Source organism: Miscanthus floridulus, chromosome 16 (genome assembly GCF_019320115.1).
Source record: "Miscanthus floridulus cultivar M001 chromosome 16, ASM1932011v1, whole genome shotgun sequence".
NCBI classification, from domain to species: Eukaryota; Viridiplantae; Streptophyta; class Magnoliopsida; order Poales; family Poaceae; genus Miscanthus; species Miscanthus floridulus.
In genome coordinates this window covers 112,314,881-112,328,821 of record NC_089595.1, presented here as the reverse complement: position 1 = coordinate 112,328,821, position 13,941 = coordinate 112,314,881, and the positions used below count along the sequence as shown (strand labels likewise).

The window sequence follows — 13,941 nt, the reverse complement described above, 5'->3', positions numbered from 1 at the left end:
AACCTCGATAGCTATTTATCTCAACATACAAACCATCTAACTAGGTAATGCACTATCACATACAATTAAAATCAACTAGCATATGCAACTGTAATATCCACGTCAGCAAGACACATAAGCATTTTATTGTTCACATCATCGTACTACGTAATCCACTAATTCGTAATTCCCGCAGCAACGCGCGGATATGCTTCTGGGTTTATAAGAATAAAAAGTTCTAAAAACATAAATCAACGAGATATAAGGATAGATGCAACGGGCAAGGAACTAGTGCACAATTAGTAAGTAGCAAAGATGATACAGTAAGAAAGTGGTAAGGAATATACAACAAGTCTTATAGTAGATTTTTTTTACCTAAATAAGATGCTCAGTTTCATAATAGTTTTGCAGGTGGTATAGTCAAAAAGGTTTTGATACGACTTCTACGATATCTCCTATAACTAAAAAATAAATAAATAAAATATAAATATTTTTTAGTGTGATATTTATTTTAGTTTATCCGTCTGTGCACGCGTGCGATTCTTCCACGCCGCACAAAAGAAACCGCTCCTCTCGTGATTCCTCCGCCTGCCTCTCCATCGTCGCCCACAGCTCGCCGCGACGCAGCCCGCGCACGCCCGGAGCTGGCCGTGACGCTGGCCGTGCCCACCCGCAGGTTGCCGCGCCGACGGTGCCTGCGCCCGCCCGCAGGTGCCCGCGACAGCCGCCGCTCCCATCGCTCGAGTCCCTCTTCCCCTGCTCCAAGCAGCTTCGCGGAGAGGGTGATCAGTCGGTTGCCTCCACTCACTCGCTCCCCGCCGCTGGCTGAAGAGGGGTCCATCCTCGACTGCTCCGTCGTGCCATGTGGCCGTACGAGCGAGAGGCATACCGGGCGCCGCGAGTGAGGGCAGCCGGTAGGCCGTCAAATAGGCCGTCCTAGCCTGTGGGTGCCCTTGCCGGTGGCGGTGGCCTAGGTACAGCCTGTCAAAAGCTCTTCCAGATCGATTTGATTCTTGATCTACGGTTCCAGCTCCATCGCGGCTCCAACCTGCTTCCAGACGTCATTGAGCTGATTGGAGTACAGGTCGAGGGGAGCATCATCGCGGCTGACCTCCTCTTTCTCATCTTATTTAGTAGGATCAGTAGTGGGCCTGTAGCCTTCTATCTGCTCCAATGGTCTAAAGCACTTTCATGTCTGTTGTTTCTGACGTGCAGGCAATCTTCAAGCCACCAAACGTGATGCGAGGTGGCATGTAGGTGTGTTTCCCACAGGTGCTGCAGCATGATCCATTCTTGTCACGTTTGCTATTGGATCATACTTCGATGCTGTAATTTTAAATTTTCCACGGTGTACAAATTTATGTATAGGCTGACTGATTGTGAGGGTCTTGCGGTTAAATTTCTATGGGACTTCTGATAGCTGTAAAATTTCATGCAGCCTCGATACTCTATGGATGATTGTGAGGGTCTTGTGGTTAAATTTCTGTGGGACTTCTGATAGCCGTAAAATTTCATGCAGCCTCGATACTCTGGGACATTGGAGCGACATGGATTTGCAAGAAACAAGATATGGACCCTGATTGCTGAGCATCCATCACTGAATCATGATGATAACGGCAATAGAGTTTCTGTTGACCTTATTATACTGAAGCCATCTGAACATGACCTCAAAGTGCTGGCTACATTGGTATGCATTTTTGCGCTTATCTATGTTTGTATTTCTATGACCATGCCTACTTTTTGTTACAGTTAAGTGAGGGCTACATGCCAAATTTCTGCTAAGCATTGTGTCATTGAGGTGTGTTGTCTAATGACTGAAGCTGGGAATTACATAGGAATTGAATCAAAAGATACCTAGATCTATTTTTGTGTCCTTTGAGAACAACCCTGGACATTTTCCCTGCAAACAAATACACTATGAATTACAGTAGTCCAAGGGTGAGAGCTCAGAGAGGCAGATCATATGTCTACTAAATTGAAAAATAAAATGTCACTCTGTGTTATTATTACAATTTTGAAGCAAACATGCCAACTTGATGAGAAAAGCAGTGTTACTTTCTTCTTTTGTTTTAGAAGTGGATTGGATGGTTTTGATTGCACAACTGTATTATCCATTTGGGCTCTTATCTCTGTCCATACATTCCCGCCGTAGAGAAAAATCTGTTCTCAAATGCTGTCCTCAAATGCCTATAAACAAATAATGTGCCACTGCACTCGCAATATAATTGATACATTTCTCCCAGTGATGTTCAAGTTTTTATGTCTTATAGGCATAATGCAATGGCTGATATGATTATGCAGTAATTTATAAAGGAATGCATTAGACAAGGGAATAGCTTCAGCCACGAAGACCCTACTTCCACACGTAAGTTCTTCCATCCTATGCCTTAGTGGGTTCTGCAATGTTAATATTTGTGTCTCAGAATTAGTCAGGTATTTTTTTACATAACAAATGCATAGGGCACACAACTCCTGCAAGGGAAACGAAAAAATCAGTTAAATTATGGTCTCATTCAGAGCCCTATAGGGGTCAGATCTTTTTTCTTCCTCGCATCCTAACACCCAAAAAATTCAGCTATGTTTTATGGTTACTACAATATGCACAAATTTTGGTATTAAAAAGTGTGATCTTCTTGCTAATCTGCTTTATAGGTGTTATAGTATCTGTTAAACAATAATCTCTTAGGAAATATTTAGAATGTTGTTAGTTCTAATGCTATAAATTTATTATGCATGACAATATGTTTTTTTAATGAAGCACTTTAGATGGGATGTCATATTTCAGAGGAAAAATGAGCTTTAGTGTTTGTCGAAAAAAATGTTATAGTAAAATTAAGGCTGTCCTGACCTGCACAGTGCAGATAATTTTTTTTGAAAAAAAACATTTCTCCTACAACCATGTATCATGCACAGTGCACTTGAGATTGATCGTGCCATTCTCCTTGATATGCATTGATCTACTTTCCTAATAGTGCCCGATTACATCTCCCATTTGATTGAATATTGTCTGTCATGTGATAGAGGAATCATGGCAAAATAGGAAGTAGAAAATTATTGTGCTATCCATATACACATTGCATGTTTGCATGCATCAGCATACATGGCAACGAGCCTCTCCCGGCTCCCCTGCGCCTTGCTCCAAGAAAAGAGAATTAACACAGAAGGAAAGAGAATTAAGACAAAAGAAAAGAGAGAGACTGCTATCAATCCTCTGCTATAAATCATGTGGCCTCGCCATAGCGCCCACCCTCGCCAGCTGAGCTCGCCCTCGCTTGCACCAGCCTCCGCCCTCGCGCCCTCCCTCGCGCACCGGCTATGCTTCGCCGTAGCTGAAAGCTCTAGTTTGGTTTTGGTGAATTGATGAAACCCTAAGCGCTAACCTAGTTTATCAAGTGATCATGAGATACGTAGCACATTCCAAGTGGTGAAGCAAATGAAGATCATAACATAATGATGATACCATGATGATGATCAAGTGCTTAGACTTGGAAAGAAGAAAGAGAAAAACAAAAAGCTCAAGGCAATGGTATAAACCATAGGAGCTATTTTATTTTGGTGATCAAGACACTTAGAGAGTGTGATCACATTTAGGTTTGATAGCCGTACTATTAAGAGGAGTGAAACTCGTATTGGAATGCGGTTATCAAAGTACCACTAGATGCTCTAACTCATTGCATATGCATTTAGGATCTAGTGGAGTGCTAACACCCTTGAAAATGTTTGTGAAAATATGCTAACACATGTGCACAAGGTGATACACTTGGTGGTTGGCACATTTGAGCAAGGGTGAAGAAGATAGAGTCAAAGAGGAGTTAGCCGCGCTGGTTACAGAGTGACCGGACGCGTCCGGTATGGTGACCGGACACGTCCGGTATTTGGCGACGAACTCTACGACCGAACGTGTTCGGTCGCCACACCGAACACGTCCGGTGTGAATCAGAAAACACAGTGTTCGTCCGTACAGTCGATCGGACGCTGGCAGCGTCCAGTCCGGTATCACCGGACGCGTCCGGTCGAGCATGGATGATTACTGTACTCCATCGAACGCTGAGGCTCAGCGTCTGGTCGTTTTCCAATAGACGCGTCTGGTTGGCCTGGTGGCTTACTGGACTCGACCGGACTCGATGGCTCAGCGTCCGGTCATTCGTAGTTCTGTGTCCGGTCTGAGCGTCCGATCGCATGAAAGTGTGGGCTGCAACGGCTACCCTGTCTTGAACAGGACACGTGGTGGTCTGGGAGAGATCGGACGCGTCCGGTCGACCTATCGGACACGTCCGATATTCACGATCAGAGCGTCCGGCTGTGTCCGGTCGATTGAACCAGAGCGTCCGATCGACGCGCAGTCAGCCCGTTTTTTGAGCCAACGGCTCTATTTGATGGAGGCTTCTATTTAAAGCCCCATGGCTGGCTCAAGCTATGATTCTTGGCCATTTTCATTGACATAGCAACCTTGTGAGCTTAGCCAAAGCCCTCCCACTTATCTCCATCATTAATTCATCATCTTTGTGAGATTGGGAGTGAATCTAAGTGCATTGCTTGAGTGTTTGCATCTAGAGGCACTTGGTGTTCGTGTTTCGCTGCGGGATTCACTTGTTACTCTTGGTGGTTGCCGCCACCTAGACGGCTTGGAGCAGCGAGGATCGTTGAGCAGAGGGTGGTGATTGTCTCCGGCTTCGATCGTGGTGATTGTGATGGGTTCTTGACCTTTCCCCGGCAGAGCACCAAAAGGTACTCTAGTGGATTGCTCGTGGCTTGTGTGATCCTCAACTTGTGTTGGTTGTGCGGCACCCTATTGAGGGTTTGGCGTGTGAAGCCAATTAGCGCGTGAACCTCCAAGTGCGTGAATTGCCACAACGAGGAGTATCTTACCGGCAAGCAAGTGAACCTCGGTAAAAAATCATTGTGTTCATCATTGATTCCGAGGTGATTGGTCTTCATTGTTATTCATCTTTGTGATTGATTGGTTTCTTCATCTACACAGCGGTATAATCTTCTTGATCACTCTCTTTACATTACCGCAAACTAGTTGTCAAGCTCTTTAGTGTAGCTAGTTGTGAGAGCTTGCTTGCTTGCTTGGTGTGGCTCTTTAGTTAACCTTTGAGAGCACACTAACATAGGGTAGTGTCATAGCTCTTGTGTGAATCGACACTATCTAAACTAGAATTATGGTAGGTGGCTTACATTTTGAGTAGGCTAGCGCAACACTTGCTTCGCCTCATAAGTGTCTAACTATTTTGTTAAGTGTTGTTGTAGAAATTTTTATTAGGCTATTCACCCCCCTCTAGCCATTAGGAACTTTCAATAGCGCGTCACCATCGTCGTCGTCTACCGCCATCGCCTTCGTCGTCTTGCTGTGCCCTTGAGGAGGATTGTGGACTGCCACGTGGAGCTTCCAACATCTTCTGTCTTCCACAAACATCCACCCTGTTAGTGAATCACATCCTGCCCTGATGCGTTTCTTTATTTGTTATTGCCTCCAGTGCTTGTGTGATCTAAAATCATGCCTCTTTAAGAGTCTTGGGATAGATACGCGCGGAGGCCATGTGATGCGTGTTGTCGTGATAATGGTTTGGGAATGGTTGGTCCAACAATTCATCATGAACCCACTGTGTTTCTGTTTCAAGTTCTTTACTATCTGTGCCTGAAATCGAATCGTTACCGCAACCATTTGCCATGATTTCGTGCTTCTGGTTACTTTGATTTGATGTTTATTGCATGTGTTCCATCTTTCCATTGAGCTGTCATGATCCTATTAGATTCAGATGGCTGAGTATTCCTGTTATGATTGTTGAATTGAATGATGATTAGCATTGGCTCGATCGCTCCATAATCTGGTTTTGCAAGTCTACCGTAGCAACAGTTCCTTTGCTTAACTTTCTTTTACCATTGAGTAAAAGCTTCAACAAACAACTAAAAAGCAGCCAAAGTTTTCGTCCACCCGGTTAATCTCCACGTTCCTTGGATACGTGAGCCTTCTGGCAAATCATCGCGTAGCCTGCGATCCACGCCTATCACAGCAATTCCCCGCACACCCCGTTCATTCCTAATAAGCCGACGCCCACATCGTGCCTGGCAAAAACAGAAACAATAATCATTCACCGACGCCTTCCGCGATAAGCGTGTCCCTCGCCCACAGATCGTTGCGCACCCCACGCCACCTGCAACTAATTCTGGTGTACTCCGTAGAACACAAGGAAAGAAAAAAAGTCCCTTCCTTCCTTCCTCGCTGACATACCACTGCACCCCGCCGCCACCAGAAGGCGTCGATCAGGGCACACGTTCCGGTTGGTCAGGATGTCCGGTCGGCACTCTCGCGTGCAGGATTTGAGCCCCCACGGGTGCGCTCGTTCGCCTGCTCGTTCGCGTGCAGGGTTGGAAGCAAGAGTAACCTGCCGTTACTCACAATAGGTGATTATTATTATCACTCTTGAGATAAAATGGTGAAAGGAAAAATTGAGACCGGGCAGGAATATGGTATGGGTATTGGTGGGTGTAAGAGGTTGTGTCCCACGACCAACGGGGCATAACTTGGTTACACTATTTTTCCTGTCCGTGTCGGTTAAGGACCGACCGTTGCATTAGATTCTAGTCAGGTCACAGACTTATTATCCTGAGCACATACTTATTTATGGGAGCAGGGAAGACTCGTTGCTCTCTTGTTGTGGGTTTCGGCTCTTTCCGGATCGACTGATTGGAGGCGGGGATAGTGGAGGTCTAAGCGTCACACTGAGTCTGGGACTCAGGTGTGGGGGCTTGGAGTCTAAGTTTGGACGGGGACTTAGACCCCTTGACAGAAGAGTGGTGGGTTGATCCTGCTTGTGCCTAGGGTACAAGCGGGGCGTGTGTTTCAGGGTACCCAGCTGGGCACATTGATTCACGAATCGTCGGATAATCCGGTACGGCTTGTCTACAATCTAGCACCGTAGTAAGAACTGGAAGATGAAAGATGGTGAAATAGATCTGTTTGCTCAACTCTGGCTTGAAAGTAGAACATGTGCTTACCTAGAATGGTTAGATAATAAACTAATCATGACTGCTAATAAGAAACATACATAAGGATTCACTACTAGTATTGCTTTTCGTAAAAAGGAAACCCAGCAACCCAAAAAGCTTATCATATCCTTTGGAGTCGGGAAATTATTACCACTAGTCGGGTAAGTCTTGCGAGTATATTGTGTACTCAGGGTTTATTTATCCTGTTGCATGTGCAGCTTGAAGAGTAGCTGTTGTGTGGAGGATTCTTCTGGTGGGCACAGATGGATCCTTGTTTTCTACCGTTAGATGTTTATTGTAATTCCGCTGTTTAAATTCCGCACACTGAACTTGGTACTGTAATAATTTATTTTTAAGAACTCTGGTTGTATGAAATGGACTAAGTATTGTAAACTTGTTCTCATTATTGGATCATAGAGGGAAAACGTGGATTATTCAAGTTCTCCCTTAGGGTGTGCTCGACGGAATTCGTCCGATGTAGCTTGCTTTCGGGGTGCTTAGTGTCTGGTGGAAAACGAGCGCCTCCGAAGATGTGTTATTCAGACGGTTCTGCCACAATGTGCCCCCCCTTATATGCACCACTAGATGTTTATCAGGATGCGTGCAAGCTAACCTGGACATCGGGATTCTCACGAGTCAGGATGGGCATCGGTTGTTCCTGACATGAAGCTGTGACCATCTTCGAGCAGCATCGGCTCATCGTGTGGAACCTTTTGTGGAATCTTTTGAAATATCGATTTGCAGTTCACTAAAGGCAAATAAGTGATCGTCTGAACATTTGACGTTGCTCCTGTAGTAACTTAAAACATGCTAATTATGTTCGGCTGGTGAAACTTTAAATGCAGCGATCTATGTTGCGTGTGTTTTTTTGGGCCATTTGTGTTATGGGACACTCCAAAATATTGGTTTTGTTTGCCACACTGCAAATGATTATTTTAGGTTGATGGACACCGTAAAAATCAGACTTTGCATAGCACACACCGCTCACATTAAAAAAAGGCCTGGATTACACCGTAAAAATCTGACTCTGCACAGAGGCTTATCCAGCCTAGGAGGAGAGAGAGGGCATGGTAAAATGACTACTCTACCCTTAGTCTATTATGAAGCTATTTTCAAGTCTTAAAACCCCTCTCAGTATCTCTAAGATGACACTAAGGAACCACTTAGTGTGGATCCAAATTTTCATAGACAAATATAAACTCTCTTAAGAAAAGTTTTGCACAAAGAATCAGGATCACTTATGAAATCGTTTGACTAGTAGACTGAATTTTGATTAAAAAAAAGTATAGACCTGTGTTAAGCCATTACATTTTTTTCTTTCGTCTAAGAAAAGTCATTCCATTTTTTGCGGTAACAGATTTTGCCATCTTTTTTATAGAGGATCGACCTTTAGCATGGATTAGGTATTGGCACATGTGTGACAACGAGGCAGCGAACGCTTATTTTAATGGGGCCAGTGTGTTACCCCCAAAGTCTCTTGTTTCGTGGTGTCTACATGCCTAAATCAAAGAATTGAGTGCGTTGTATACAAAACCATCACTTTGTGATGTCTCGGAGACAAAATTCCCATTTTTTTTTTGGCCTGAGCATTACAATCTCCTTGCTTTAGCTGTTTTTGGTATACATGGTTGTTTGTTTTGTAGGACGCGTACGTTCGGTATGATGTGCACGCATCCTAATGTACGTTTAGTGGTTCATGTGAGGAGGGCATATGCCCTTAGGGCAGAATCCATGCCGTTCAATTCGAACCCTGATGATAGCGGGTGACTCTCTTAATCCCCAGCCTGGCACACGCTCAAATATTTAAATGTTGGCCTGTTCGCTTGGCTGAAATTAGCATGGTTGTTTGTCTTGAGCCGCTGCAGCTCGGGTGTTATCATCTACTACACGCACAGGCTACAGCTACATGCTCTCAGTTCAGTCTCAGCAAACATGGTTGTTTGTCTTGAGCCGCTGCAGCTCGACCACGATGACGCTGATGTTGTCCCTGCTGCTGCGTGACATGGCCAGCTCCGTGAGCAGCGCGGCGGCGTCCGCAGCGGTGCGGCCGGCGACGGACTCGGGAAACTTGGAGGCCGCCCGGCCGCTGAGGCAGTTCCTGGCGATCTTGCACGCCAGCTCGTTGGAGACCACGTCCCACAGCCCGTCGCTGGCCAGTATGAGGAACTCGTCCTGCTCCGTCCGCTCCACCGCCGTCACCTCCGGCTCCGCGCTCACGTACGGCTTCAGGTAGTAGTCGCCTGAAACATGCACCAAGGCACAAAAATCGTTCAGGGGACTGCTGATTGCATTGACATTTAGACCCCTTCGGCTTACCTTATATTCGGTTTGTTCGGTTTCTTTTTTTCAGTCAAAACAGTATTTTTCTCTCACAACATTTCAGCCAGAACAGTATTTTTCAGCCAGTTTCAATGAGCCGAACAGAGCCTTAATCGTAGTATAGGAAAATGGAAGGAGATGGGGGCGAAGCCAGGATAAAATATCGCCAGGTCAATACAAACATATGATATTTTTTAGATAAAAGAATAAATCTAGCTTTGTCCCTTTTAGACAAAAGAACAGACCACTTATCACAACATAAAAATACCAAAAAAAAAACTCAAACTAAGTTTTAACATAATTTGACCATATAAAGGAAGAAGAAAAAAATGCACCGTAGCCGTCTCGAGCAATGAGAAGTCTGGATGATGCGCTGCTTATTGGCTTCACTATATTGTAATTGAGTTCATTGACGTAACCAGCGATGTTAACTTTTAGCTTGTGATAATATAAAACTATAAATAATTTCAATAACAAATAATATAATAGTATAATATTATATATAAGCTTGTACATTATTGATATAAATATTAATCTCACTACCAAGATTGTTTGGAAAAAGTCTACTTCACCCCCACCTTTCATACTTGGTCTACTTCACCCCCAACTATAAAACCGTCTATTTTACCCCCTGAACTTTCCAAAACCGTCTATTTCACCCCTGGGCGGTTTTTCAGCGGCTGTTTTGCTACAGTACCGGCGTGTTTGCTACAGTGTCGCTAGTTTTGAATTTTCTTTTTTTTTTATTTATTTTCGGTGAATTTTTGAAAAATCATAGTAAATCGTAGAAAAATCATAAAATGAAAAATCTAATTTTATTGGACTCCATATGAGTAGATTACACAATGAATATATAATACAGTATGCTTTAGTATAATTTTTTTTTTGTAGTTTTAGATTAATTGGAAAATCTAATTTTGTCTATAATTAATTAGAATAAATCATAGCTGCAGCTTCTATGGTCCAATTGTAGTGAAATTTTTATGCTACGCTAATTATTGTATGCTTGAACTATAGTAAAAATTTCGTACTCATTGGACTATGTATAACTTAGTTATAGATAAATTCTAATTGAGGGGTGAAGTAGACCAGGGGGTAAAATAGACGGTTTTGGAAAGTTCAGGGGGTAAAACAGACGGTTTCATAGTTGGGGGGTGAAGTAGACCAAGTATGAAAGGTGGGGTGTGAAGTAGACTTTTTCCAAGATTGTTTAGTTGTGTTGACTATTTACATTTAAAATATTTTTGGGGCTTAAACAGTGATATAAGCTATTTAGAATTTACCTAATTAAAATATTCTCTAAATTATGTAAGCTGCAAGTTGAATCCTTTTAGGCTGCAGCTGTGCTGGTACAGCACGTTTATGAAGGCAAGAAGACTAATAAAGGCCGAGACTACTGGGCTTGCCTCTTGCCTTTGGTTTAAGCCTAGCCAGTCGTCACGCTAGTCTGCTGGGTTGCCGCTGCGGTCTACCGGAGTCAAATAGTTTTTTTTTGCTGGGGTGTGTGCTGGCCAAAATTTGTAGAGTACGTGAAGCTGCCGCTGAGTCGTCGGCGTCGGCCGACCCCGACCACATCACGTAGCTTCGCCAGTGAGTGTTCTTACCGATGGACCTAGAAGTTGCCAGGACTCCCAGGACGCGATAGCCGTTCCAGTTGATGACTCTGCCGCCGGCTGCTTCCACCCTCTGCATCTCGTCCGGACGATCCGCCTGCGTAATCAGAACAAGCATTCATTAGACCACTCTGGCTGAGCAGTGCTCATGCGTAAGGGTAGGCTACAGATCTTCGGCTCCGGCTGGTTCACTGGTGGGTTTTTGAACGGATAAAACTGGTGGGTTTCTGAACCGATAAACCTAACTGATGCGAATTTATTATGAGAGAAAAACATTGTTAGCTGGCTGATAAGTCCTGACTGAAATCAAGAAGAGAACACGCTTCTTTCCTAGATTTCTCTACCTTTCTTTAGAAGATGCTGTGCTACAAATCTGACCACGAAGTAGTTCTTGAACTGATTAAACAAACATTTCTATCAAAAACATCCGAATCAGCAAGTAGGTCGCAACTAAAAAAAGGCAACATTCGTACTAATCTCATCTGTCAGCTAATCGGTCACAACCAGAAAAGTAACATTCGTAGTGATCTCATCTGTTCCATCGCTACAATTTATAGCTGGTGCAAAAATCAGACCGTTCGTTTCGTCGTAAATGATCGTGGATTATTTACTGCTGCTTGGTTGGTTTGATATGAGAGAAAAATATTATTCCAGCTTATAATTCACGATCTATACGAAAGCGAACAGGCTGATTAACAGTAATGAATCTTTCGGTAGCGTATGAAGCAATCTGTTCCCGATTTCCATCTAACCACGTCAGGTAGGCAGGTGCTCATGCCCCTACAACTGCAATACTACGCTTGAATGTTCTCCTATTTCTGGTGCAATGCAAACCAAGACTAGGTGGCACCCGTCGAAATAGTTGGCACGCACTGCTCAAACCACTAAGCATTTGCCAGAACATCACCGACCACCGAGGAGTCCATGAAACACGACGCGCAGCGTACCGAAACAGTCAAAACGTTTTTGTGGGGGCAAAGCACTGTAGGGTAACACACAACCCCCATTGGCACCACACTACACTAGCCAGCTTGCTTCCTTCCCCAAGAGGGATCACCTACGTGGCATCCCATCTTACGAGCAAGGAACGGTACCACCCAACAACCGCAACCAACTCGAGCGAGGAGCAGACGAGGGAAATCGTCGCCTTCTCGTGATGTGCAGGAAAACTTATCAGCCTGCTTTATCGTCCAGTATTTTTCTCTAAAAAACAGCATTAGCCCAGCCGTAAAATCAATAGGACAAACCGGGCCTAAATTAGTGCACCAAACCTGTACTGGTGAGGTTAGAAAATTAGATCTGATTGAATGACGCTTCTCACGCGCACGTCATCTTGCGGATTAAACAATAAATCCGTGGGATCAGTCGTTGGTTAACATTTGGGAGCATCACCAGCCGTGTTAATCTATGCATTAGTAGGCACCCGTACGTGCCACGTAGTACGTTACCTTGTGATCGGTGGAGAGCGGCACGGCGACGCCGCCGCGGGAGAGGACGGCGCGGGAGTCGCCGCAGTTGGCGACGACGATGCGGCGCTGGCCCACGACAGCGACCACGGCGGTGGATCCGACGGTGCGGTAGGGCAGGTTGCCTGCGCCGGCGTCGGCGTCGTCCGCGGCCGCCTGCGGCGGCGGTTTGGGCGGGGGCGCGAAGCCGCCGGTGACCTCGCCGTCCACCCGGGCGAAGCAGGCCGCCATGGCCTCCTCCCAGCGAAGGTCGCTGCCGACGCCGCGGCGCAGGCCGACCTCCTCGGCCAGCACCACGTGCATCCGCTCCCGGCACGCCTCCGCCACCCGCGCGCCGCCGTGGCCGTCGTACACCGCGAAGAAGTCCTGCTCCTGCTCTCGCTCACCGTCGTCCTTGGCGCCCGCCGCCGACGGGTCCGAGGCCAGGAACGAGAGCGCGACGGCGAACGCGTCCTCCATCTCCCTCCGCCGGCCGATCACCGACACGGCGCCGTGCGACAGGCGCGACGGCCAGCACCCCGCCGTCGCCGTCTCCAGCGACGAGTTGGGGGACGACGATCTGTCCGAACCCGACCGGATCCTCTTCGCCGGCACGGGCCCCTCCGTGAGCCGGCGGAGCTCGAGGCGGCGGCGGCGGCGTCGCGCGGACGCGCCGCCTTTCCCGTCCACGTCCTCGCCCGACACAGCCTTGCACACGGCGGGGCCCCCCTCATCTCTGGCGGCGCTTGTCTCCTCCATGTATCCGTCCGTCAGCCCTCAACTCGCAGAGTCGCAAAGCGACGGAGAAGAAACGAGGCCGGCGACGCGTGGGGTCGAGTGGGGGTTTAATACGGCCAAGCCGAGGAAGGAGACGAGGCGGCGGCGGCCGTTGGATCCGGCTCGAGCGGCTGGGCGGTTGCCAGCGCCGCGTGCGCCCCCGCGAGGACGTGGACGGACGAGATCGCCGGTGGCGCGTGGCGTGGGCGCGCCCGATGCGCTCGCGGCGCGGGGAGCGAAAATATCCTGCGCCCGTGCGCGCGGCGCGTGGGATCGGACCCGGCGCGCAGCGACTCGGGCGTTGCGTGGGGTGCGCGCACGGGAGGGTCGGAAGCGGTTGGACCACCGGGTCACGCGCGGGGGCAACGGTGGGGGCGGGCGGGGGCTACGTGCAGGGCGAGGGGCAGCCGAGGAAAGGGGAGGGTGGGGCACGTCTGGCTTTTCCGTGCAAGAAAGCAGATTCTACTCCTGCCCAAGCAAACGTTCCGTTCCGTGCCGGAACCAAACGAGGAACAGCACGTAATAACGTTTTCACTGTACTTGTACCTCTTCAAAAGGAGCTATGAACAGTGCCAGATCGTATTATACAGTATTTTTTATACCGTACTACTTGGTAGATTCTTTTGTAGGACAAATCTTCGATCCGGTAAAATGTGAAGTTTGCGAAGCCCGGGGAGTACCGTCTGTGGCACAGAGAATGAACTCGTAGCCTTTAAAATTCGTCCTACGATGAAAGATGGTATAGAAATGTCACACTATAATACATAATATTGTTCAGCGTTGTTTACACTGCACTAATACTTTTGAAGAATATA

The 13,941-nt window shown here is 46.8% G+C and overlaps 1 protein-coding gene and 1 long non-coding RNA gene across 3 annotated transcripts; one reads left to right on the top strand and one right to left on the bottom strand.

Annotated features, from left to right (window-relative positions):
- The first annotated feature begins 534 nt into the window (after nucleotides 1–534).
- On the top strand, nucleotides 535–7,396 carry LOC136512111 (uncharacterized). Of its 2 annotated transcripts, XR_010772979.1 has the most exons (4): nucleotides 535–953; nucleotides 1,195–1,666; nucleotides 2,281–2,344; nucleotides 7,191–7,396. It is a non-coding gene; the product is annotated as an uncharacterized lncRNA (long non-coding RNA). The 2 variants fall into 2 exon arrangements; XR_010772978.1 differs by having other exon boundaries at nucleotides 1,195–2,344.
- Nucleotides 7,397–8,749: 1,353 nt separating this feature from the next.
- LOC136512110 (protein phosphatase 2C 51-like) lies at nucleotides 8,750–13,480 on the bottom strand. The gene is made up of 3 exons (XM_066506109.1): nucleotides 12,353–13,480; nucleotides 10,896–11,001; nucleotides 8,750–9,212 (listed from the first exon to the last, which is right to left on the bottom strand). The coding sequence occupies exons 1-3, from the start codon at nucleotides 13,106–13,108 to the stop codon at nucleotides 8,896–8,898; spliced, it is 1,179 nt and encodes a 392-aa protein (XP_066362206.1). The 5' UTR covers nucleotides 13,109–13,480; the 3' UTR covers nucleotides 8,750–8,895.
- Between the last annotated feature and the right edge of the window lie 461 nt (nucleotides 13,481–13,941).

Coding starts and splice junctions, on each gene's coding strand:
- LOC136512110 (XM_066506109.1), bottom strand. CDS start 13,108: ATGGAGGAGACAAGCGCCGCCAGAGATGAGGGGGGCCCCGCCGTGTGC. Junction 11,002..12,352: donor CGCTCTCCACCGATCACAAG/GTAACGTACTAC, acceptor CTGATTACGCAG/GCGGATCGTCCGGACGAGAT. Junction 9,213..10,895: donor GGCAACTTCTAGGTCCATCG/GTAAGAACACTC, acceptor TGCATGTTTCAG/GCGACTACTACCTGAAGCCG.